This window comes from Neofelis nebulosa, chromosome 9 (assembly GCF_028018385.1).
Source record: "Neofelis nebulosa isolate mNeoNeb1 chromosome 9, mNeoNeb1.pri, whole genome shotgun sequence".
NCBI lineage: Eukaryota > Metazoa > Chordata > Mammalia > Carnivora > Felidae > Neofelis > Neofelis nebulosa.
Window position 1 is genome coordinate 38,209,604 of NC_080790.1, and position 24,671 is coordinate 38,234,274.

General features: G+C 44.0%; 2 protein-coding genes across 9 annotated transcripts in view; one reads left to right on the forward strand and one right to left on the reverse strand.

The window, feature by feature from the left end:
- Positions 1 to 24,671, forward strand: part of LOC131484750 (interleukin-36 gamma-like) — a 174,764-nt gene that overhangs the window by 70,390 nt on the left and 79,703 nt on the right. For 3 of the 8 annotated variants that reach the window (XM_058683332.1, XM_058683330.1, XM_058683334.1), the window contains one exon: positions 18,301 to 18,454. The exons of the other annotated variants lie outside the window; for them this stretch is intronic. The gene's annotated coding sequence lies outside the window, so the exon portion shown is untranslated. The remainder of the gene's footprint in view (positions 1 to 18,300; positions 18,455 to 24,671) is intronic. 8 annotated transcript variants of the gene reach the window in all.
- Positions 504 to 7,313, reverse strand: IL1B (interleukin 1 beta). The gene is made up of 6 exons (XM_058683327.1): positions 6,799 to 7,313; positions 6,213 to 6,261; positions 4,376 to 4,580; positions 3,672 to 3,833; positions 2,297 to 2,427; positions 504 to 1,315 (listed from the first exon to the last, which is right to left on the reverse strand). The coding sequence occupies exons 1-6, from the start codon at positions 6,843 to 6,845 to the stop codon at positions 1,106 to 1,108; spliced, it is 804 nt and encodes a 267-aa protein (XP_058539310.1). The 5' UTR covers positions 6,846 to 7,313; the 3' UTR covers positions 504 to 1,105.

Consider the following 24,671-nt stretch of genomic DNA (forward strand, 5'->3'; position numbering starts at 1 on the left):
CCCTCTGTCCTTCACAGAGGATGTTTTCACTCCTCCTGTCTGCCCCTTTCATACTTTAGCTTACCTCTCTTTGCCAGGTTGCCTTATTTTTGCCTCTCCTTATATTTTGCCTTATATCTGCCTCTCCTATCTAACTAGAAATGCCTTACCTGTCTTGTTTCTGTAGCTCTTAGTACATAGCATTTCCCTAATACATGTTTGTTGAATAAATGAGTGGAGAAATTGTTGGTGGCTGTAACCACCAACCCTTCCTCCCTTACTTCAGCTGATCCTGTTCTTCAGATGAGACTTGTGTACCAAATATCCTTTTCTTGAAAAATGGAAATGAAGGGGAGGGATAGGGAGGCTTGTCTTTGCTGGCCGGTGATGTTCCTAGGTATTTTGCCACGCTCAGAGATGAGGATTGGGCTTACAGCTTCCCAAGGAGAACTCTCAAGGCCCCATTTATCTTTACTCTTCTGGATCAGATCCCAGAAAAGGCAATTACCACATAGAAAAAAAAATATTTTTTCAGTGAAATTTATTTCAGAATCATTGAAGCAGAGTGATCATACTTAATCATTCATAAATATTCCTCTGTAAACAATCTGAGCTTATACATTTTTCAGCCTTGGTGAAAGGACTTGGTATAAAGATGGCACACCAGTGCAAATTAAATTAATTTCATAGATATTGAAGGCTCGGCTCTTTTCACAGATACTGATGCTTCTTGGCCCTCTTGACTTAAGTTAAATAGACTAACCCACCAATAAATAAATAAATAAATAGTTAAGAGGTTGTTCATCAGAGGCTGGGCACAAAGGACAGAGGGTTTCTTTGAACCTAAAGTGTAACGGTTTCTGCCAGGGTGGCTTTGAGTGAGTAGAAGAGATAAAGGTGACCTGGCTCAGTAGAGGGGACCTGAGGATTGGCCCTGGGAAGAAGGGGTTATTCCTCCTGGCTGGCGGACAGATCTTCTTAGCAGTGATTTAAGGAAGGCAGCTGTGCATTGATTAGATAATAGTGAAGTTCAGGCTGAGGCCATGTTTAAACCCTTCTATTCCCCTTCCGCCGGCCAGCAGGGGTTTTTCAGCACATTTGGACTCTCTTTAGGGTAAAGGTCTCTTTAGGAAGCGCTTTCCATGATGAAGTCAGTTATATCCTGACCACCTTTGGTATTTCCTAGGAAGACAGGCATTTCTTCTGCTTGAGAGGTGCTGATGTACCAGTTGGGGAACTGGGAAGACTCAAATTCCACATTGCCCTTGATTTCTGTCTTGTTGAAGACAAATCGCTTTTCCATCTTCTTCTTTGGGTAAACTTTGGGGTCTAACATCTGCAGCAAAACAGAAATAAGAATTTTTATGAGGGAAGGGACAAAGACACTCAGGTAGCGTTATTCTCTTGTTCAGCTAGAGAGGAAACTGATGAGTCATAGCACCAGGATCCAGACTCCTGATTTATCTTTGTGATACCAACTTTCTGTATAGTGACTAAGAGAGCTTTTTCTCTTTTCTGAAACTTAGTATCAAATGGTAGGGAGCATAATATAAGTGAGAATTAAAAAAAAATTTTTTTTTAATGTTTATTTATTTTTGAGACACAGAGAGACAGAGCATGAGTGGAGGAGGGCTAGAGAGAGAGGGGAGACACAGAATCTGAAGCAGGCTCTAGGCTTTGAGCTGTCAGCACACAGCCCGACGTGGGGCTCGAACTCATGAGCTGTGAGATCATGACCTGAGCTGAAGTCGGACGCTTAACCAACTGAGCCACCCAGGCGCCCCTATAAGTGAGAATTCTATTAAAAAGTGAACATTAGGTGAAAACTTGTAGGACTACCTAGTTTCCAGGGACTTTTGCTGTATTTTTCTCTATGGCCCTGGTTAGAATGACTTCAACTTAGAATTGAAACTTTTGCTGGCAAAGCTGGTTAAGGGGGTGGGGTGGCAGGTGATTTTGAGAGTGGAGGAGATGACAGGTGACAGCTCCCTTGAATCGATTCATTTCCTAAGGTGTTATTTACCAAATGGAGTAGCCCTAACAATGTTATAAGCCTTCTAACCCTAACACTGTATAATCTGTTGGGTGGTCACAATGGCAGGACATAATAACATCAGCAAAATGACTTAATTTTCCATGGTGGGAGTGAAAGTTTCATACATTTGGTAGTTACATTAAATGTATTTACATTTATGCAAAATTACCAAGTAGATACGCTCCCAGATTTTCTGAGCAAAAAAGGTGGTTGTTTTGGAAATAAATGAGGGCTAAATGTGCTTCAGTGAAGCCTAGGAAGCCTTCAGCCCCTGGTACTCACCTCCAGCTGTAGGGTGGGTTTCCCGTCTTTCATCACACAGGACAGGTACAGATTATCTTTCTTGATGCACAACACTACTGGTATCTTCTTACTATTTTCCTCCCCATGCACAAAGCTCATGCGGAACACCACTAGAGAACGGAAAGGGGCCTTGTGGTCAGGAACGCACAGCCATGCAGGGCTGGCCCAACAACTGGACCTCGAGCCCAGGACTCATACAATTAACATCTTCTGTGGGAACCCACACTAAGATTCTTATGGCCCAACAGACAGGATAACTTGGCTTGTCACAGACAGTAGCAGGGTTAGTTGCTTGATTCATATTTTCTAGAAAGAAGGTCTGCAGGGGTTTCTTAGAGCCTCATCACAGTGGCAATGAAGAATTAGGGGGTCTGATTTTTAAATGCTGAAAGAAGGAAGCCATTTTGTGACTGGCCACTGGCGTGCCCATCCGTATGGGCAGAACAATTTGATCAATGTGCAAGGCAAGAAAAGAGGTAGATCAGGGCTCCCGAAAGAAATCAGGCACAGATCTGTTTCAGAAACCTGGAGCAACAAGTGGGAAGAACTTGGGAGAGGTGAGGCTTAGCTGGGAAAAGTGGCTCCAAAGAGACGTTCATCTTAATCTTCCTTAGTCACCACCATCTCATTTGGGGGCCTTGAGGTCATGCTCACAACCCAGTTCTGAAGAAACAGGTTCGTCCTGGCCTGGCTGGGATGCCTCTCTCCAAGGTCAGCAGCCTTGGAAGGGAACAGCCTGCTCCTTTCAGCTGCTCCCTTGGCTGCCCTCTTGCATGCAGGGTTCAGCCACAGTGGTGAGGTGCCAGGCGGATTCCCACAACTAATGGGCTCTCCAGACTTGAAACATTTGCTGGCTACAGTAGAGAGAGATAAGCTCCTGCTTGCCAGTAAAATTTCCCTACAAGGAACCATCTGGTATTGGGCGGGAAGGATGTTTGGGTTAAGGGGGCAGGGTTGGGAATGCGGATGGACACAGTATCTCTTCACCATCCTAGTTTCAACCTCAACGACAGGAAAAAGGAACCCACAGGCAGTTAGGTCATGTCCATCAAATGACCCCTTTCTAATGGAAGCATTGACATTACACTATCATTCAAAGACTTGGCTGGACAATGGTCCTGGGTGTGCTTGAGCATTCTAATTTCTTAGAGTCTCATCTCTTGCTAAAAAATGAACATGCTAAGGGAATCAATCTGGTGTCTTGCTAGGACCAAAACACAAATGTTTACCTGTTATACATTATACATTTTTCCACTTAGGTCATAATTTGCCTTATTGTACTACTTTGTTAAAAATGTGGAGAGTTAGCACAGGGTCAGGAGGCCAAGAAAGGAATCAAAACGTCCCCAGTTACCTTGTTGGTTCATATTCTGTCCATTGAGGTGGAGAGCCCGAAGCTCGTATGAGCCAGACAGCACCAGGCTCTTTTGGCTTATGTCTCGGAACGTGTAGTCCTGTGACTGTGTGGCCGCATCACACACAAAACCGTCATCCCACGTGTCACAGATGATGGGTTCTGAAATGTGGAGCATATATGCTGTTTAGGAGGAAAATTGGAAAGGCAGGCCAGATGATGTAAGGCAGCAGAATTTGGTGTTTTGGAGGACATCTGAGCATGTGTAGCTGGTCTTCGATTATAACTGGTGGGGAGGAAGTTGGGGTGTGCGAGAACTCTGGACTTGGCATCATGAGACGTAGATTTGGGCTGCAGTTCCATTGCCGGCTGCAGACTAACAATAGAGCTACTCTCGTAAAATGGCAACGGCCATAACACTAGCCCAACAGGGACAGTGTGAGACTTGCAGGAGGTAGTGCAGATGAAAACCTCTGAGAATGGTGGAGTAACTGGCAAATGTGAATAGTTATGGCGCTTTTGTGTTAAGAATAGTTTCAACTAAATTCATTTAGTTTCTAGGCTTCTCTGTTTTTCTCTCATTGCTGGCCCTTCTACATTTGAAGGACTTTAGCTTTAGGATAGGTTAGTTGTCTGTTGAGTTATGGACTCTGAAAAGGACATGACCAGAGATCTCCTGTCTGCCCTTGGTTCTCATTAAGTACCTTCTTCAAAGATGCAGCAAAAGAGGCTCTTCAGGTCCTCATCCTGGAGGGGCCGTGAGCAGGGAAAAGATATCTTCTTCAGTTTCTCCATAGCCACAATGACCGACACAGCATGCCTAAGACTCTTGTCGTCGGGCTGGTGGGAGATTTGCAACTGGATGCCCTCATCTCCCAGAAAACTGTGGCTCAGGTTTTGGAGGCAGCCCTGTGGAGAGACCCAGGAGAGTATGTTAAGGTGGTTGGGCCAGAGAACTCCCGTTTTGACATCAGAGAAGTAGAAGGGGCCTTAGAGATAACTGAGCTTCTAATGATAAACTCTCTTCTCTCTGAAGCATATAGAGGTTAAGTGGTTTACCCAAGGACACATGGTGAGTTAGAGACAGAACCCAAACCAGAACTGTGGGCTTTCTGATGGCCTAGAGGGTATTCTTTTAGAATAAAACCTATGTCTGCCTCATTTATCTTCTTCACAAACTACTCCACCTGGCCATAAATTTATACCTTCTTCAACTGTGTCCTCTTGGGTCCCTAATGCTCTAACACTATATTTAATTTTTCATAGGAATGGTGATCATAACATTTTCTATTCATCTATGTTCATTCAACAGGTTTTTAATTATTCTATACAAGTTCTTTCTTTTTTTCTAAACACTGTTTTATAAGCATTCTACAAATACTTTACAAGTGGTTACTATGTGTGAAATACGTTCCCACTTTCCCGTTATTCAGAGAAACCGCAAAACTGCATGAGGGCTTAAGTGAGGTTGCCCTGGTGGCTGATAATGGTTTGAATGCTCAACAGTTAAAGAGGCCTCTAACAGCACAGAGGAAAGCTGAGTGAGAGAAGTTCCTGCTCAGAGCTGAGGCTCCAGATGAGGCAGAGGGAGAGACAGGCTGTGGAAGGAACAGCAGGGAAAGAGCCAGACAGAGAAGCACCCCGCCCCCCACCACCTCCCCTCAGGGCTGGAGTAAACCAGTTACTGGTTTTAAAGCATTTAGAGAAATAGGCTTTGAACAGCAATAGGGACTGACTTATTAGGCTAGAGGAAGCTGCCATGAACTGAAGAAGAAAAAAAAAAAAGTCAGAGAAAAGTGGCTGCTTGCTAGTCTGTGCAACTGACCTGACTGGGTTGATGGCACCTTGGAAAGTTATTAGGCCTCATACAGAAAAGAAGGGACATCCTGAACGTCAAAATGGCTCTCGGTAAAGGTGAGAGTCAGAGAAACACCCATTTCCTGGGATAAACTTAGCTATCACTGACAGTATTTCAGAACTGAAGGTTACAGGAGGCCAGGAGCTAAGAGATCATCTAGTGCATGCCCCTTATATTTCAGAGGTCCAGGGGGTGAAATGGCTTCTTTAAGGTCAAATAGCAAGTGAATGATTTTCTCTCAACTCCCAATTCATCTTTTTGTTTACATCATCCACATCTTATTGTCATCAGCTCTATCCCAGGGAGCAAAAAGCTATTCTACCTTTAAAGGGGGCAGATGTACATGAACTCCCAAGGACTTCAGTGCCTAATGTAGGCTGAACCCTCTCTTAAAAGGAGAATTAAATATGCACTGGAGCCGGGGCCGCCTTCCAAACAAGAGATAGCAAACTTTATCCCCACAGCCATTCCTCCTCGCCCTCCATGAACATGGCCACCATCGCCAAGCCCCAGTGAGTGACTGTGGGAGCGATATCGTGCCATCCGCATCTGCCTCACTGGAAGAGGTGAAAGTCCTTCCGTCACAAAATGCCACGGGAACAAGGTGGCCCAGAACCCTTTTCCTGGAGCCTTTCTCATGTCAGAGTCCCTCCAGGAGTTGTGAGCTTGGCCCACGGTCTCACCTTCATCTTTTCGGGGCCATCAGCCTCAAAGAACAGGTCATTCTCATCACTGCAATAAAAACAGAGAGATTGCTCAGTTAGTCTCCCAGACACGTTTTGTTTTCCCTTCCCTGCAAACAGTCTCCACTATTAATAGGAAACTGCAAATAGCCTGTCTCTTAAAGCTACTGAAAGCTGTTGGCAAGTTTTATGCTAATATACACGGGCAGCATGGGAGGCGGGGCAGATATCCTTTGTACTCTCTGTTGGAGCCTGAGACCTAACTTCCAGCCCAGTTAACATCTGAACTTTTGCTCTCCATCAAGCCAAACTTTGCCATGGAGTCCCCTGTACTGTGCCCTTGGAATCTTTTTTTCCTGTTTGTCATCTGCAGGAAGCCCCTGTAGCAACCACATCTGGATGTCCTATGCGGTCCCAAGGCTGGACTTGTAGTGGGAAATATGTCTTTAAACCAGGTTCACTTGGAACCCCACTTGCCCCTGGAAGAGGCAGTTTGGGGGACAAATCTGGTCTCCAAGCACAGATAACACTCCACTCTTGAAAGAGGAACCCTGCTCACATTGCTAGTCTCAGTCTCCCCACTGACCTGTAGTAAGCCATCATTTCACTGGTGAGTTCAGGTACTGCTGCCATGGCCAATTTCAGAAACCTGGGTAAAGAGGAGAAAATGAGTAACTTCTTGCCAGGCCAGTCCCCACGAGGGCCGCCTTCTTATGTGAATTTCCCTTAGCGCCTGCAACATGGCAGGCATGCAGAGAAACAGCCTTTGAATGAATGAGTGAGTGTGTGAAAGAGCCTTCCTTTGGGTCCAGAAGAAACAGTTGCTAACCCAAACCCAAACCCGGAGCGTATTCGTTAGATCTGGAGCAGAGGCTTTGACACTGATCTCTCAGATGTCCGCTGCTACATAAGCAGTGCCCATTCCCAGAATATTTCACAAATCATAACCATAGTAGTACGTGTGGTATCTTTATAGAAAACCCAGCCCTTAGGCAGAGAGGAAGGGAGAGAGGGACAGAGAGACTTGATTAGGATCGAGTCATAAAGAAGAGTTAGTTCAAGTTGTACCTGAGTAATGAAGACTGACTGGAGAGAATAGAATCCCGGAGTGGGCTGCTGTGCCTCGAGAGATCTGCTCTTTGCCAATTTCAATCTCATTCTTTTATATTCTTTAAAAGCAGAAGTAGAGAGCTGAGAAATTTCCCCTTTGGTTAACTAATTTCACAATCAAGTTTTTTAAAAAAAGAATTGATGGGAACTTCTGGGACAAGATAAAATGAAATAATTCTCTAGGCCATGGAAAGGCAAATGGTAGCAAATGATGACACATCTTTGCAAATGTGTCATTATGCAAATATGTATTGTTTTCCTGAAAACAATTACATGAATGGTGTCAATATTAAAATACAGGATTTTCCTAGGTTAGAATAATGTTTTAATTTGGGATCGCTGGGGGCAAAGTGGAGGACATAGAGATACATACCCAAATGTGCTTCCTCACTCATGCATTGAACTTAAATTTAGGAGGCTTCCCACTTGGAGATGGATTAAGGGGTAAAAAGAAATGACAGTAACCCTCCCAGTCTGTATTGAGGGTGCTGTTTTCTACTTTGGGAGCTCAGGGTCCATTATAGGAGCCTCTGGAGAGACAGTGACCTCCTAGGATGGGGCAGAAAAAATATATTTATGCAGGGGTTAGGCTCCTGATGGGGCTGGGGGAACCTTGGAGACAAGCTCATGCAACCCTTTCAGAACAGGTGCTGGTACCCTAGCCAGTTACAAATGTAATCAGTATCAATGCTTGATGAACAGTGCATGAGCCTCGATTGAGAATGTATTTGAAAAGATTGTGAATAAGTCAAGCTTTCAGGAGCACAATTCCTTCTTAAAATGCAGATAAGATGTTTTCTGCTCAAAATAATTTTTCTGTTAACTCTGAAATGTGAACTATTTTTTTAAAGTTTATTTATTTATTTATTTATTTGGGGGGAGAGAGAATGAGAATGAGGAGGGGAGGGGCACAGAGAGAGACAGACAGAGGATCCGAAGTGGGCTCTGTGCTGACAGCAGACAGCCTGATGTGGGGTTCGAGCTCACAAACCCAAGACCATGACCTGAGTGGAAGTCAGACACTTAACCGACTGAGCCACCCAGGCGCCCTTGGACTATTGTTTTTATAAGACTATCTAGCTGCAACTATATGTCTTGGTATCTCCAAGAGTTATTAGACTGTTTTTTCCCCCCAGATCTATTGAGATATGATTCAAAAATAACACTGTGTAAGTTTAAGATGTACAACACAACAGTTTGCTATACATATATGTTGCAAAAAAGATTACCACTAAGGTTAATCAACACATCCATCACCTCATGTAATTATGTGTATATATCCTTTTTGGTGAGAACATTTAAGATCTACCCTGAGAGCAATTTTCAAGTACAGGTATATGATATGGAATAGTTAACAATAGTCACCATGTTGTATATTAGATTCCTAGAACTTATTCATCTTATAACTTGAAGTTTGTATCCTTTGACCAAACACACTCTCCCCATTCTTTTCTCTGTTTCTATGAGTTTGCCTTCTTCTCCTCTACTTCCTCCTCTTCCTCCTCCTTATTCTTTTTCTCCTCTTCCTCCAAGATTCCACATATAGGGGGAATAATAAAGCATTTGTCTTTTTCTGTCTGACTTATTTAACCTAGTGTAATGCCCTCAAGGTCCATCCATATGGTCACAATTGGCAGGATTTCCTTCTTTTTTATGGCTGAATAATATTCCTCTGTGTGTGTGTGTGTGTGTGTGTGTGTGTGTGTGTGTGTGTGTCATATAAAATATCTTTGACCCATTCATATGTTGGTTGACATGTATGCTGTTTCCATGTCTTGGCTGTTGTGAATAAAGCTGCAATGAATTTGTGAGCGCAAATGCGTGAGGTAGTGATTTCATTTCATTTAGCTATATACCTAGAAGTGGAAATCCTGGATCATGTGGTAGTTCTATCTTTAATTTTTTGAGTAACCTCTATATTGTTTTCCATAGTGGCTGTACCAATTTACATTCCCACCAACAATGCTCTAGGGTTCCCTTTTCTCTACATCCTCAGTGATATCTCTTCTGCTTTTGATTTGAATTTCCCTGATGATTAGTGGTGTTAGGCATCTTTTCATGTAGCTGTTGGCCATTTGAATTTCTTTGTTGCAAAAATGTCTATTGAGGTCCTCCGCCCATTTTTTTAATTGGATTATTTATTTGTTTATTTTTGCTATTGAGTTATAGGTGTTCCTTATAAATTTTGGATATGAATCCCTTACCTGTATTATGGAAGATACCTTCTCCTATTCTGGAGGTTGCCTTTTTGTTTTGATTGTTTCTTTTGCTGTGCAAAAGCTTCTCAGGGTGACATAGTCCCCCTTGTTTGTTTTTGCTTTTGTTGCTTGTGTTCTTGGTGTCATATCCACAAAACCATTGTCAAGAATAGTGCCAAGGAGCTTTCCTCCTATGTTTTCTTGTAGGAGCTCTACAGTTTCAGGTCTTATTTTTAAGTCTTTAATCTATTTTGAGTTAATTTTTGTAAATGGTGCAAGTTAGGGGCCTCTAATTTCATTCTTTTGCATGTGAATATCCAGTTTTCCCAACATCATGTATTAGAAAGACTATCTTTTTTACACTGAGTATTCTTGACTCCCTTGTTAAATATTAGCTGACCACATATGCATGGGCTTATGTCTGGACTCTCAATTCTATTCCTTTGTTCTATATATCTTTTTATGCCAGTACCATACTGTTTTGGTTACTATGGCTTTGTAGTTTAGTTTGAAATTAGGAAGTGTGATGCCTCCAGCTTTGTTCTTTTTCAAGGTTGCTTTGGCTATTCAGGATCTTTTGTGGTTCCCTACAGATTTTAGGATTTTTTTTTTCCATTCTGTAAAATATGCCACTAGATTTAAAAAAAATTTTTTTTTAACGTTTATTTATTTTTGAGACAGAGAGAGACAGAGCATGAACGGGGGAGGGGCAGAGAGAGAGGGAGACACAGAATCGGAAGCAGGCTCCAGGCCCTGAGCCATCAGCCCAGAGCCCGACACGGGGCTCAAACTCACAGACCGTGAGATCGTGACCTGAGCTGAAGTTGGACGCTTAACCGACTGAGCCACCCAGGCGCCCCTAGATTTTTAATAGTTGTTGCATTGAATATATAGATAGCTTTAAGTAGTATGGACATTTTATTTTATTTTATTTTAATTTTTTTTTAACGTTTATTTTTGAGACAGAGAGAGACAGAGCATGAACGGGGGAGGGTCAGAGAGAGGGAGACACAGAATCTGAAACAGGCTCCAGGCTCCGAGCTGTCAGCACAGAGCCCGACGCGGGGCTTGAACTCATGGACCGTGAGATCATGACCTGAGCCGAAGTTGGCCGCTCAACCGACTGAGCCACCCAGGCGCCCCGTAGTATGGACATTTTAATGTATTAATTATTCCAATTCACAAACATGGGATATCTTTCCACTTATTTGGGTTTTCTTCAGTTTCTTTCATCAATGTCTCAAGTTTTCAGTGTACAGGTCTTTCACCTTCTTGGTTAAATTATTCCTATTTATTTTATTGTTTTTGATACTATTGTAAATGGGATTCTTTTTTCTTTATCAAACTTTGTTTAACTCAGAGACCAGCAGAATGCCTGCCCAGGGTAGCCCTCACATTTGTAGAATGATTGAAGGACAGGTCATAAACTATGCATGGAATCTAGGAATGGGGCCTTCCCCACTTCTTTTGGCACATCTATATTATAACACTTATTATGGCAATGAATTGAAACCTTGCTGGCTTATCTGGTTCCCTTAGGAAACTGTGAACTCTTTTTTTAAATTTTTTTTAATTTTAATTTTTTTTAAGGTTTATTTACTTTTGGGAGAGAGACAGAGAGACAGAGTGTGAGTGTGGAGAGACAGAGAAAGAAGGAGACACAGAATTCAAAGCAGGCTCCAGGCTCTGAGCTGTCAGCACAGAGCCTGACGCGGGGCTCAAACTCGCCAACTATGAGATCCTGACCCGAGCCGAAGTTAGACACTCAACTGACTGAGCCACCCAGGTGCCCCAGGAGGCTGTGAACTCTTAAAGTTGGGTCTAGCACAGTGCCTAGCATGCAAACTGAGACAGTAAAACTTGCTGCCTGCATGGGTGCGCAGGAATTTGACAGTTTTCCCTCAAATAAGTATGTGCCTACTATGTGCCAGGTACTGTGCTTGCTCTATGTTGTCCGTAGGAGAGAGTTCCTGACTTTTCCAGGTAGGAGGGAAATAGACCTTACTGTGGGGCAAGCATCACTCAACAAACTGGCTCACCGAGCAGCCTTCTGAATCTTAATTAGGCTCCTAATACCTTGATATCAGGAAGGTGGTCACAAGAATGCCGTCCTTGGTAAGTTGTATGTTCCCCAGGGAATCTAAAAGCTGCCTCCTGTTCAGTGCATCAATTTCTTGTTGAGTTTGGTAAGCAATAGTCAGTTCTCAACTCTGAACCCTCATAAAATTGAATGGCTGTTTCTGCAGACACACTAGAGGTCCTGTCTAGGGAACCTGATGGACATTTCTGTTTTGCTTCCACAGTCTTCACTCTACAAATTAACACTGGTCCCCAAACTTCACTGAAGGAATTATTACCTTCCTCAGAGTCTTTATGCTGGGGTCAGCAGGACCTGGTGGTCTGATAGCTCTGTGGGCTCTCTTGACAGAGAACACAGAGATGCCTTCAGCCTGTTGATGTGATTAGAAGCTGAGTGAAGGAGGGTGAAAGCCAGTGACAGAAAGGGAGGTCTGCAAGAGACTCAAGCGTCATTTGTGAGTTAAACCATTCTATTTCTAAGGACTTGAGATTGAGGTCGGGAGTCTCAAATCTACTTCTCTATCTTCTAGCATCCAGGTTGCATGAGTTCCCATTCTTTTTTGCTCAAGGGAAATTTTGGAGCCATGGGGCAATGCCCCTTGACGTAGTAGTTTCTACAGTTCTGCCATGTCTCATCCCAGCCCCATAGCCTGGACCCCAAACCTGGCAGCATCCTGACCATCTTAGGAAGTGAAACCTCTTATTGTGTCAGGCAGGCATATTGCACAATACGTGTATCAAACCCTGTCTCTCCAAGAAGACTAGTCAGGCCACAGAACTTCCTTCAAGTCCCTAATAAACGGAAAACTTACTACAGAAATAGTTGCACTGGGGGAGGACCTAGAAGAGTGACGGTGGTGTAGATGGCAATGCAGGCCCACAAAAATGGAACAAGCAGAAGTGGGGAGTTGGCAATGCCAGGATGTAGTGGGAAGATTCATCTCTTGAGTCATTCAAGCCCTTACCAACTGCACTTTGCCCTCTGTGCTGGTCATCTTTCCAAGACAGGAGACTGGCATTTAGTCAGAGCGGGTGCTTTGGTGCCACCTTATGTCTGATATTAAGCCTCTCACCTCTCTTATCACACCTGGCCTCACCCAATGGTCTTTAATCATTTTGAACATGAAGACAACCCAAATAATCATGGGTTAGTTCTTATATTATCATGTTTAATTGTAGTATCTACTCTCTGCCATGGGCCATTTCTTTCTTATTGACTCTCTTGTGCAGAACAGCATTAAGGCATGACTGTCCCCACCATTTTTGCCAAGACCCATCTCATCCTTGGCACTGACTTCCAATATTCTTAAGAGTCTTTCATTTTGGGGGCACCTGAGTGGCTCAGTCAGTTGAGCGTCCAACTTCGGCTCAGGCCATGATCTCATGGTATGCCGTCAGCGCAGAGCCTGCTTTGGATCCTCTGTCTCCCTCTCTCTCTGTCCCTCCCCCCTCTCAAAAATAAACATTAAAAAAAAAGAGTCTGTCATTTCTTTCCACCATTTCCATGGGTCTTTCTGGTGTCTGAAAGTATTTACAGTGTCCTGTGTAGCCATGCCAGTCTCCATGGATACTTCTCTCCTTTTCTTTCTGTTTCAGTGATTATTTCAGATTGGGAGAGTGTGATTTTAGTTTTGAGACCTCTGCTCTTCCTTGTATAGCATCATCTCCATTGGGCCTGCCCCACTCTTGGATCCAGGTACTCAGGGCAGATAGGCAGATTCCAGGGATGGGCCATTTCCCTGCTTGGTCTAGAACAAGGAGGACTCAAATATATAGGCAGGCCACTGGGTCTGGTGAGGCATATGGTCTGCAGAGGCTTCTCCCTGTTGACTGAGTCATTATTCCACCTCTGAGAGGCCAATGGAAACTTGTCTTTCCTTTGGATTCAGTAGCAAAAGCCCTTTTGGTAGGTAAGGTGGATGCCAGGCATTTCTACTATATCTTTTATTGCACATAATGGGTATAAGACAGTCAGCTCCAAACACAGGGCTCTAGTGCCGCTTATACTAGGAGTCTGGAAACATTGTCTATAAAGAGCCAGTTAGTAAATATTTTAGGTTTTGTGGGTCTTAGGGTCTCTGTTGCAACTACTTGTCTCCCATTATTGTGAGAAAGCGGCCATAGAAAACATGTAAATGAATGAGCTTAACTGGATTTATCTTTCAGGTCATAGGATGCAAGTCCCTGTCTTATACCATTGTATTAAATCATTTTTCTCAGATGCAAACTTAGAAATAATACTTAAAAAAAACCCACCCGTCCTTTATTGAGCAACTATTACGTACCAGGTGCTTCTTTTCATTGTCTTATTTAGTCTTTATAATAAATTTAAGGCAGATAGTATGACCCATTTCATCTATGTGAAAACTGAGGCTGACAGAGATAACTTATCTAAGATCACACAACTAGTAAATGCTGGAACCATGACTCAAACATGGTTTAGTTGAACCTAAACCAGATTCTTTTTTTTTTTTTAAATCACTGAGCCAAATCACTGTGTTAATTGTTACACACATTTTTTTTTAATCCCATCTTGTGCTGTCCACAGTGCACAGACCTCTTTCTCAATGATCCAATTATCTTCTAAATGACATTGGCTTGGCAGATTCATGAATCTTGGCAACTCTGCCCATAAATGTTTCCACACTGTCCTTTTAGGATTAGGGTAAACTCTGTTCCCTTGTCCTCCCTCCTTATCCCACCTGGCTGTGACATGTTATGTGAATTATCTTCTTTCTCCTTCTCTCAGGGTCGCCCTGGGACTTTGCGAACTGGGTGTTTATTTCTCTCTCTTCCCTTTTCTGAGTTTCTTCCTTATTCCTTTTCACTTTCTCACCTGCTCCTGTCAGCTCTGTTGTTTGATTTCTTTTGTCTTTTCCTATCTCCTCAAGACTTTGTTATAGCACTCTCAAAAAAAAAAAAATCCCTTTAGGATTACTACCCTTGGAATCATCAGCTTAAAAAAAAATAATGCTTACAAATACTTTGCTCCTAAAATTATGATGAAATTCTTCTCTCCTAAACTGCCTGGGGTGTGTGTATTCTACTTGCTGGTTATTACATAATTGAAGGTGATTTGGCCATTTCCTTCCAGGGTTCAGTTAATTTCGCTTCTCCAATCACTTCCTCCTTGTTGGCTGTAACTGAGTTTTCTATCTTCTGGAAATAGGAAGTTCCTAGTCAAGCCACTCAGGATTTGTTGGGTTCAATGGTCCAGTCTGGGGCCCAGATTCTAGATGGTTGATCTCCCCTAATTACTAAGCAATGTGGAATGAGGAAGTCTGATTGTATAAAGGTATTATAAACATTCTGCCCAAACTCCAATATAATGGATAGGTATTCCAGAATTCACCAACCTCTGACTTGGGTTTCCTTTTTCTCCGTGGCATTAGAGGGTTGGAAAATCTTCCAGCATGTAGTAATGAATCTATGAGGCTGCCTCACATGACCCATTTTTCAAAGTAGGTTTTCACAAGGGAGGATGTTTGATATGATAGTTCTAGAAATGATCTATCAAAGTTAACTGATGATGTGCAAGCAGAAAGTTGTATGTTAGAACTAGTAGTGATTTACAAAACATCCTTCTCAGGCTTTTTGTTAATATACATGCTCATTTTCAGAGTTTCAAATAATACAAACATTTAAAGTACAAAGGAGAAGCCCTTCACTACCCCCCTGCCCCACTGCCTTTCTCACTGGATGAGCCATTTCACCAGAAAGTATCCCAGTCACTGCAACCCAAGGACTCACCCATCCATTCATTCATCAACCACCATCAGCTGTTTGAATAGGTCTTTTTTTTGAGCACTTCCTGACTGCCTGGGATCTGTAGATTTCTCTCCATCTTCATACTCCATTGTCAATTCAAACCCTTCTCCCTTCTTACCTAGGGCATTTAAATCATCTCCTAATTGGTTTGATTGCTGCCATGGAAGCTCCATCCATCCATTCATTTCTTGTACACCAGCCACAGGGATATATATCTCCACAAAGCAAATCTGGTGACATCAAGCCCTTGCTCACATTTCATCACTGGCTCCCTATCTCCTTTGTGAATGAGTCCAAGCACCAGAGCATGCCAGGCAAGGTCCACCATGGAATCCTCTGCTCTCCTCTCCTACCCCACACTTTAACCTTACCAAACTATTTGTAGTCCCTTGAATGCAATATTCTTTCTAGCTTCTGTGCTTTCGCACAACCTGGAACCTCCGTCTCCTCTTTGTAGTTTGTCCATCGTCTGACCCTTCAAGACTCAGTTCATACTTTACCTCCTCCATAACATGCCCCTTCCCAAGCTAAATGGTGGGTGTCCTTCCTCTGTGCCGTGAGCCTCTAACACCCTCCACAAACCTCCGTCATCATGCTTTATTTGCTCACCTCCCTTACTATTAACATACCTGTTGCAGGGCTTGGATTATAGCTCTCATTTCCATGCCTTGCACATGACAGTGCTTCACGAATGTTGGCTGACCAAATGAATGAAAGCCAGGAGTGATCATGCTGCCACTCTCATGGCTTCCATCTTGAGCTAGCTTCCTCTGACAAGAAAGTACTTCCTTAGAAAAGAATATCCTGGATTAAAAACAGAGACTCACCAGAAGCACAATGTCCAGCTCAGAATGAGCTCCTCAGTCAGCAGCCTTGTTGATAAGCAGAGACAGCAGGTCGGCCTGATCTGGGCCTGATCGGGGATGTTGTCCTCCTGGAAAAGTTTAGTTCCTTCTGCAAAGGCACAGTGAACACCTTGCTACCCTGGCTTGAGTCAGAACGGTGTCCATCTACTTTTCTGGGGAATCCTGAGCTCTTTATGAGGTCTTCTGGGACAGGGAGGTGACAGGAGCTGTCACTATTACCAGGAAGAGATGGTGTTCTGTTCCATGTTTCATCACAAATGCCTGGGAGGTACATTTCTGGAGAGACACTCCCATTTTACCCAAAAGGCAATTTTCAGGTGTTTCTTTAGGACTTTTCCCAATTACTCTGGGAATGTGGGAGATCCAGAAAGATGAAATCAGAGGTGATGACAAGTCAGGGTAAGTAGCTTTTGGAATGACTTCCATCATTCATCCCACCAGGCACCATGTAAGTTGTGTTCGTGGTGCATGTGTGCTATGGGTGCACAGAGGAAGGAGAACAAAACTATACAAGCCATGGTACTTGTCCTCAAGGAATTTTTGCAAATGCCTACGATTTAAGGCAGAATATGGCAGGTGTTGTGAGGTGTATAAGCTGCCATGGAGGGGTCATCTGCCCTTTCCTCTACATGCACTTAGGGACATGGCCAGGTCAGAGGAGGGGGAGAAACATGGTTTGGCTCTCGGTGAACTGAGAGTGCTCTGGGCTGCACACTGAGATGGTGTTTGGGAAATTGTGGGTTCATGTTGGAGGGATTGTTCACTGCAGAGCAAAGTGAGGACCTGAAAGCACCAGGAAAGGCATGAGGTGAGTGGTGAGTGTCTCCTCACTTTGGACCAGGGACTGTAAGAAAGAAGTAGGCTGACCTTGGCAAACGGGGCTGTGGACTGGGGTCTCCATGTGGTCGTTGTTGCTCTCTGGCTTGGAGCCCTGAAAGGAATGGATACCTACTGTCAGACATCCTGGGGAGAAGGCACGCTGGGGCAGGAGGAGGGCCCTGGTGCGTATGGGGTAAATCTTAGGCATCTGGCAGCTGGGGCGAGGACTCTGAGCCTTGGACCTGCCTGGAACCCATCGTGGGGGGTAGGGGCAGGGGAAGTGGGGGTGAGCTGGTTCCTACCACAGTGAGAGACTCTAAGAGTGAGGCAAGGAAGGAGGCCCTGGACTGTGGGCCTGGAGGTAGCCACACTGCGCGTGGCAATTTTACTCCCCTTCTTTCATCCTCAAGCCTTCAGAAAAGCCTCATTGAAGGCAGGAAGGTGGTCTCAGAGATTTAGAGGAGGGCCATATACCTTCTCCAGAGCTGACAGGACAGGAGCAGTTAGGAGGCATTGTGTGCCCAGCAGTGCAGCCACCTCATGAATGGTCCCCAAGGTCAGGGGCTGGGTGCCTTTGCGCACTGTAGTATCCCCAGACACTAGAGCAGCGCCTAGCAGGTAGCCGGTGCTCAGTACAATTCGATTGACTTGAATGAATGAATGAATGAATGAGTGAATGTCACCAGCAGCAGTGTGAGTGTGGCAAACTGAGGTGGAGATCGGAGGGAGATTCTGAGACAGTGTCCTTGGGAGTCTTAGAAGGTGATCACTGGGGATGCATTTCTGTCCTCATAATTAGGCATAAGGCATATTTGACCCCTATGAAACCTGGGCGTGTTGTAAGTGGTTAATGAATTGAAATAGAATGTGTTATTCAAAATGTACTACTTTGGCATGTGGATTATTTTGAGCTGAAGGCAATCAGACTCAAAACCCAGCTTATTACCTCTCCCTAAAATACCTAAACTACCTAAAATAATTTAGATAAGGGGCCTGTACCAGAAAGAGGGCTATTACCAGAGATAAGTTTTATCTGTAAGACTTTTCTGCTTCAGAGGGCAAACATCTGATTACCACACATCTTATCTGCGTGCGAATTGTCCTCCTTCCCTCTGAAGCCCCAGGCCCCTAGTCTTTTCCCTAGCTCAGAATGGCTCCATTGCTTGACTGCTTTGGGTCTCATATTTTTATGGGGCCTCTATGCAAATGAAATTAAATTTGCTTTTCTTCCGTTAATCTGTCTTATAGCAATTTAATTATTAGACCAGCTAACAAACCTAGAAGAGAAGAAGGGAAATTTTGTCTGCCTGTACAGAATCCTCACCACTGGCCTTCCCCCATCCAGGAGCCCAACTTCACCTTCCCTCTCCCTGGATGTCTGCTTCAGCAGGGCATCTGGCAGGTTTGTACTGTGCAAAGGGAGGCCTAAGGAAATGGTTACTGGGGTCTCTACATCCAGACATGATCTGAAGAGGAGTGGTTCTGTGAGGGCATTGGGGAATAATGGGAGGGCTTTGAGTGCCTGGGTGGTTCACTCTTGGCTAGTCCACGTGGCTGGTATTGTTTGCCTCCTGCTGGGGCCTGTCCACGTCTCTGGTTGCAGGATGCTTGTGGACTAGGGAGCATGGGGTTCATAGCTATGTTTGTGATGGACCCTAGGTGCCCCTCTTTAGGGGATAGGCTACCCCCATGTCTCCGAGTTTGGGGCAGAAGTCCATGACCTCAGCATGCCCCATTGCGCTGTCATTAGTTAGTTTAGGTGGGGTCTCCTTCTCTGAGGCCCTTCTGAGGCTCACACAGCCAGCCCTGATGGCACTTTCTTTAATCTCTCAGCCCTCTTCCTCTTGAGGGCAAGTTGGTTTATGTTTTTCTCATCAAGATCTCCTTTGACCCCCAAGTCTCATCCTCTGTCTCCAGTTCCAGCCATCTTTTTTTTTTTTTTTTTTTTTTAATTACGATGGTATGTATAGGCAGCATACAATGTTATTAGTTTCAGGGGTACGACACAGTGATCTGACAATTCTATACATTATGTAATGCTCACCGTGGTAAGTGTAGTTACCACCTATCACCATACAATGTTTTTTAATATTACCATGAACCCTATGCTGTACTTTCCATCCTTGTGACTTTATCTATCTATCTATCTATCTATCTATCTATCTATCTATCTATCTAATATTTTTAGAATATAATTTATTGTCAAATTGGCTAACGTACAGTGTATAGAGTGTGCTCTTGGTTTTGGGAGTAGATTCCTGTGATTAATCGCTCATGTATAACACCCAGTGCTCATTCCAACAAGTGCCTCCTCAATGCCCATCACCCATTTTCCCCTCTCCCCGGCTCCCCCGCATCAACCCTCAGTTTGTTTTCTGTATTTAAGAGTCTCTTATGGTTTGCCTCTCTCCCTCTCTGTTTGTAACTATTTTTTTTCCCCTTCCCTTCCCCCATGGGTGACTTAACTTATTTTATACCTGGAAGTTTGTACCTCTTAATCCCCTTCATCTATCTCACCCAGCCCCACAACCCCTTTCCTTCTGGCAGCCAGTTAGTTCTCTGTATTTACAAGTCTGCTTCCATTTTTTGTTTGTTTTATTTTTTAGATTCCACATATGAACATAAATGACATCATATGGTATTTGTCTTTCTCTTTCTGACTTATTTCACTTAGCATAGTATCCTCTATGTCAATCTTTGTTGTTGCAAATGGCAAGATCTCATTCTTTTTTATGGCTGAGTAATATTTCATCATGTATATTACGTATAATAAACATATACATTTATGATATTTTAAATATATATAATAGATACCACATTTTTTATAAAACTGGGTGGCTACATGCAAAAGAATGAAGCCGGACCATTTTATTACACCATACACAAAAATGAACTCAACATGGATTGAAGACCTAAATGTGGGACCCAAAGCCATAAAGCTCCTCAAAGAAAACAGGTAGTGGTCTCTTAGCTATGGGCTTCGGCAGTATATTTATGGATATGTCTCCTCAGTTAAGGGAAACAAAACCAAAAATAAACGAACGGGACTCTACACCAAAAAAAAAGTTCTAGCTACTCATTAGCACATTACTCCTGTGTATTTGCTTCTTACTGTCTGAAATGATTTCTCATCTGTTGTTTGCTGGCAGACTGCTCCACTAGCCTGTGGCCACAATTGGAGCATACCCCTGCTGCCTTGTTCCTCTTGTGTCCCAGGCCAGGGTGGAGGATTAAGAACTTTTGAGTGGAGATTGGTCAAATGAACCAGCTGGCTCCTGTCTTAGGTTTCACCCCAGATTTTCCAAAGGATGCAGGCCCTGAAATATTAGAGTCATTCAGTTCAGTGTCTTTGGGTGGGCGGTTTGTGTCCCTGGCTCCTGCCTGGTGGATTTGCCTGCTCTGGCTGAGTGGGTAGGTTCCCTGCCCTTTCTCACTTCTTACTTCCTCTTGGGAGTTCCATCTGAAATTGCTTGTTCAGTTCAGAGAATGACCTTGCCCAACAGGGTTCTACTCCACGTGGCCTTAAGGCACCCAAGAACTCTTGCTCGGATCTCTCCTATTGAGCTACCGAAGTCAGTTTGTTGATGAAGAATGAGTCTAGCCGAGGGTCAAGCCACAGACTGGGGAAGTTGCAGACTCCCATGTAGGTGCCCAATTTCCGCCTGGAGTTTTCCCCACAGGGGTGTTCAGTAAGAGAGAGGGCAGGATGTTACACTGTGCTCCTGGGGAAGCCCAGGACTGAAATCTCAGCCAAGGGCCACATTCTTCAGGAACTTGCTCAACTAGTCCTGACAGTGGGAGTTGGCCCCTGCCTGATTACCTTACTACAAATGGCTCCGTGGACCAGGGGACTAGGTCGGTATGAGTGGAGATGAAGGGAAAGGGGAATAAGACCACAATGTTTTCTCTGAACCCACAGCAGTCTTGCTGGCTTTAACACAGATTGTTTGACTGTCAGACCACTTAGCTCTTACATTATCTTGTGGACAACCAGATCTCAGGAATCAGCCAGATTTTGTGAACTTTGGTAAGTTCCTGGACTCCCTCTTTCCTGAGATTGATTTCTTAGGAGACACTATTTTATTTATTTATTTAAATTTAAAAAAAATTTTTATTTATTTTTGAGATAGAGAAAGAGCATGAACGGGGGAGGGTCAGAGAGAAGGAGACACAGAATCCGAAGCAGGCTCCAGGCTCTGAGCTGTCAGCACAGAACCCGACATGGGGCTCGAACTCACGGACTGTGAGATCATGACCTGAGCCGAAATCAGATCCTTAACCGACTGAGCCACCCAGGCTCCCCAGGAGACACTATTTTCAAGTATCAAGGATACAGTAGGATTCACCTCAGTCTCTCTTTGTTTGCTGGACAGGGAAATTTGCCCTTCTTCTTCTTCTTCTTCTTCTTCTTCTTCTTCTTCTTCTTCTTCTTCTTCTTCTTCTTCTTCTTCTTCTTCTTCTTTTAATGTGCACTTATTTTAGAGAGAGAGAACATGTAGGGGAGAGTCAGAGAGAGGGAGACAGAGGATCCAAAGTGGGCTCTGCACTGACAGAAGGGAGCCCAATGTGAGGCTTGAACCCACGAACCATGAAGTCATGACCTGAGCCAAAGTCAGGCTCTTAGTCAATTGAGCCACCCAGGCTCCCCTGCTCTTACTTCTTCTAAGTGCTAGTCAAAAGAAAGCAATCCTGAAAATAAGCAAACAAACTCACCATGTCAATACCCAGAACAGGACTTTTCACTTTAGTCTCCCCCAATTAATATTAGGGAGCTGCTTTGAGTGTGACTGTTTGGGAACACATGTGACCTTCCCCTCTGGTCTTTAAGCTCCTAGAGAGCCATGACAAAATCAACTCCCTCTCCTCCTATGACACCTTGCTTGTGATGAGCACTCAACTAATGGGTGGAATTATCACTGAATGTTGGGTTCTAGGAGATAGTCAGTGGGTGAGTCAAAAAGACTGAAGAGAATTAGCCTCTGCCCTCATAGCCTTATCCCTGAAAGTCACTCATCTTCCTGGCCTGATGTCCTTATGTTTAAAATGAAGATCTATCTCTCAGGGTTGTTATAAAGATAAACACGGTCCCATATGTGAAAGCATCTAACAGAGAGGGACCATTGTCAACACACAGGAAATACTAGTTTGCCTCCCTTCCTCCTTCTTTCTTCTCTTCCTAATGAGAGTGGCCTCCTTTTCACTGTTGACATCAAATCTCTGATAGTAGTGATAATCCAACAGGGATCACTGGTTATGTGTGTGTATGTGTGCATTAAGACTGGAAAGTGTTAACTGGCAACATTCATTCATAAAGAGCTCACTTGGTCTGGGGTTGTAGTAGGGAGGGGGAATCTTGTTCCCCAGTCAGCATCACTGTCTCTTTGTTTCATTAGTTCCTTGAGGCTGCTGTCCAAATGGAGCCCCCTGCAGTGAGCTCACCATGAATTTTCCAGCATCCTCTGTTCCCAAAAAGTATAATTGCCTTCCATATAGTATTTTCAGTATTACTAGGAATACGAAGATGAATTAAATATAGGTACCTCTCTTCAGGGAACTTATCTTGAGTACAAGAAATTAATAGGAGGTGCTGAGAAGAGGCACCCCTTTTTGCCACCCCCAAGGCTTTGCACCTCTTAGAAAGACTCCATGTAGGCAATCATACACACAGACATCCTTCTTTCTGACCACAGCCTTCCTGTTTCTCACTCCCATACTCTCAAAGTGCCAATTATTCACCCTTATCAGGACCACTAGACCACAGATATCCTCCCTCTCTATCTGTCTTTCTGCTTTTGCTTCCTTATTCAACCAGTTTAGTTTCTGTGCTCCATCTGTTCAACCATTTTCTTGCTGGTCTTCTCAGCAGCCTTTCCCTTTCTCTTCCCTAATACTTCCTAGGCAAAACCCCAGGCCTGGTTGTATTGATGGTCTGTTTCTTCTGCATCTCTACTGGGGCTGCTGGAGGCTGTTGAAGACAACCACCTAGCCTCACGGATGACTGCCACCTGGATGCATAGGCTCTCACATTGTCTGTCAGTCATACAAAGCTCTCACAGCAATGATTTCAAATTCTCACCATTGACCTCAAATCCTGATCCCACCTCTCCCCCTCATACTTAGTCCTTGAAAATAGACACCCCCAGGAGAGCTCCTCCAGCATTTCCTATCATGCTTCCAGCCTGCATCCCACCCAACCCAGCAATCTGTTCTCTTATTACTGGAGTGGGAGAGGTTTTTTATCCTTCCACCCAGGCCTGGAACCTCCTGACCCACTGTTGTATGATAAAGAGTTTATCTTGTTTTTTCCCTAGATACCTGTTAAGGAATTTTTGAAACCCTTGAAGTTTCTGACTCTTGGCAGAGCCCCTAGATAACGTCAGGATGGAAGCTAGTGTCCAGAAATATCAATCACGTGATTAGAAGATTGGGGCTTTGAGCCACACGATGATACCAGTCAACTCTTCCTCCCAGCCTCCTGGGAGGGCAGGAGAGGGGGACTGAAGATTGACTTCAGTCATGTGGCCAATGATTTAATCAAACATGCTTCCATAATGAAATCCCAGAGAAACTCTAGATGCTGAGCTCGGAGAAGCCTCCTTGTTGTTGAACACAACCATGTGCTGGGAGTCTGATGCATCCTGACTCCACATGGAGAGGGCAGGGAAGCTTTCTGTTCCCTCCCAGACCTTTCCCTCTGTATTTTGGCATTTGGCTGGTCCCCCTGATTTGTATCCTATGTAATAAAATAGTAATGATAACAGCACTTTCCTGAATTCTGTAACTCTTTCTAACGAATTATAAAACCCAAGGGGGTCTTGGGATCTTCTGAATTTATAGCCAGTCAGTCGGAAGTATGTGTGCCCTGGGGGCCCTTGAAGTGCCACTGGCACCTGAGGTCAGGACAGTCTTACTGGGGACCATGTCCTTTAACTTGTGGAGTCTGCACTAACTCTGGGTGGTTACTGCTAGAACTGAATTGAAGTACACCCAATTAGGGTTGAAATGGAATACCCATCTTCTCAAGGATCTTGCTGTTTTGGGATCTCTCTCTCCCTCATGTTCAACCTTTTACTCTCTACTGGCTCCTTCTCACCAGAGCCTCTCATGCCTTGCTTATTGAAATCAAAACAAAACAAAACAAAACAAAACAAAACAAAACTGCTTTGTTTCTCTTCAAAAAGTGCCTTCACTTGTTTTTCCTCCTACTCCTCAGCCCTCAACACATTTGCTTCCTCCCTCTACTGGATCAAAACTTCTCTGATGAAGGTCATCCTTGTCCCCACAGTCATTGATCACTTTGAGTCTTTTTTTCCCTAAAAACAACAACAACAACAAAAAAAAACAAAAAAAACCCAAAACCCTTGACTGGCAGCATCATTTCACACTACTGATCATTTTCTTCTTAAGCCACAATCCCCTCTTGCCCCAGTTTCTGCAATACCACTATGGTTTCCTTTGGCCACTCCTTTCCCAGTCTCCCATCTAGTCTTCTTCTGTTAACCCCTTAACTATGCCAAACTGCAACTATTGTCCACTTCCTACCCTCCTGTTTGGTTCCTAGCCTGTGAAAGTCTCACCATCCCCCCAGATACCTAGAGCATCACCTTGAGCCCTTTATT

Bases quoted from the DNA above. Each gene is read 5' to 3' on its own strand.
- IL1B (XM_058683327.1), bottom strand. From the start codon at position 6,845: ATGGCAGCAGTACCTGAACTCACCAGTGAAATGATGGCTTACTACAG. The intron at 2,428-3,671 runs GTAACTGGGGAC...TCCGTTCTCTAG, and splicing joins ACAGAATATGAACCAACAAG to TGGTGTTCCGCATGAGCTTT. The intron at 1,316-2,296 runs GTGAGTACCAGG...GTTTTGCTGCAG, and splicing joins AACCCACCCTACAGCTGGAG to ATGTTAGACCCCAAAGTTTA.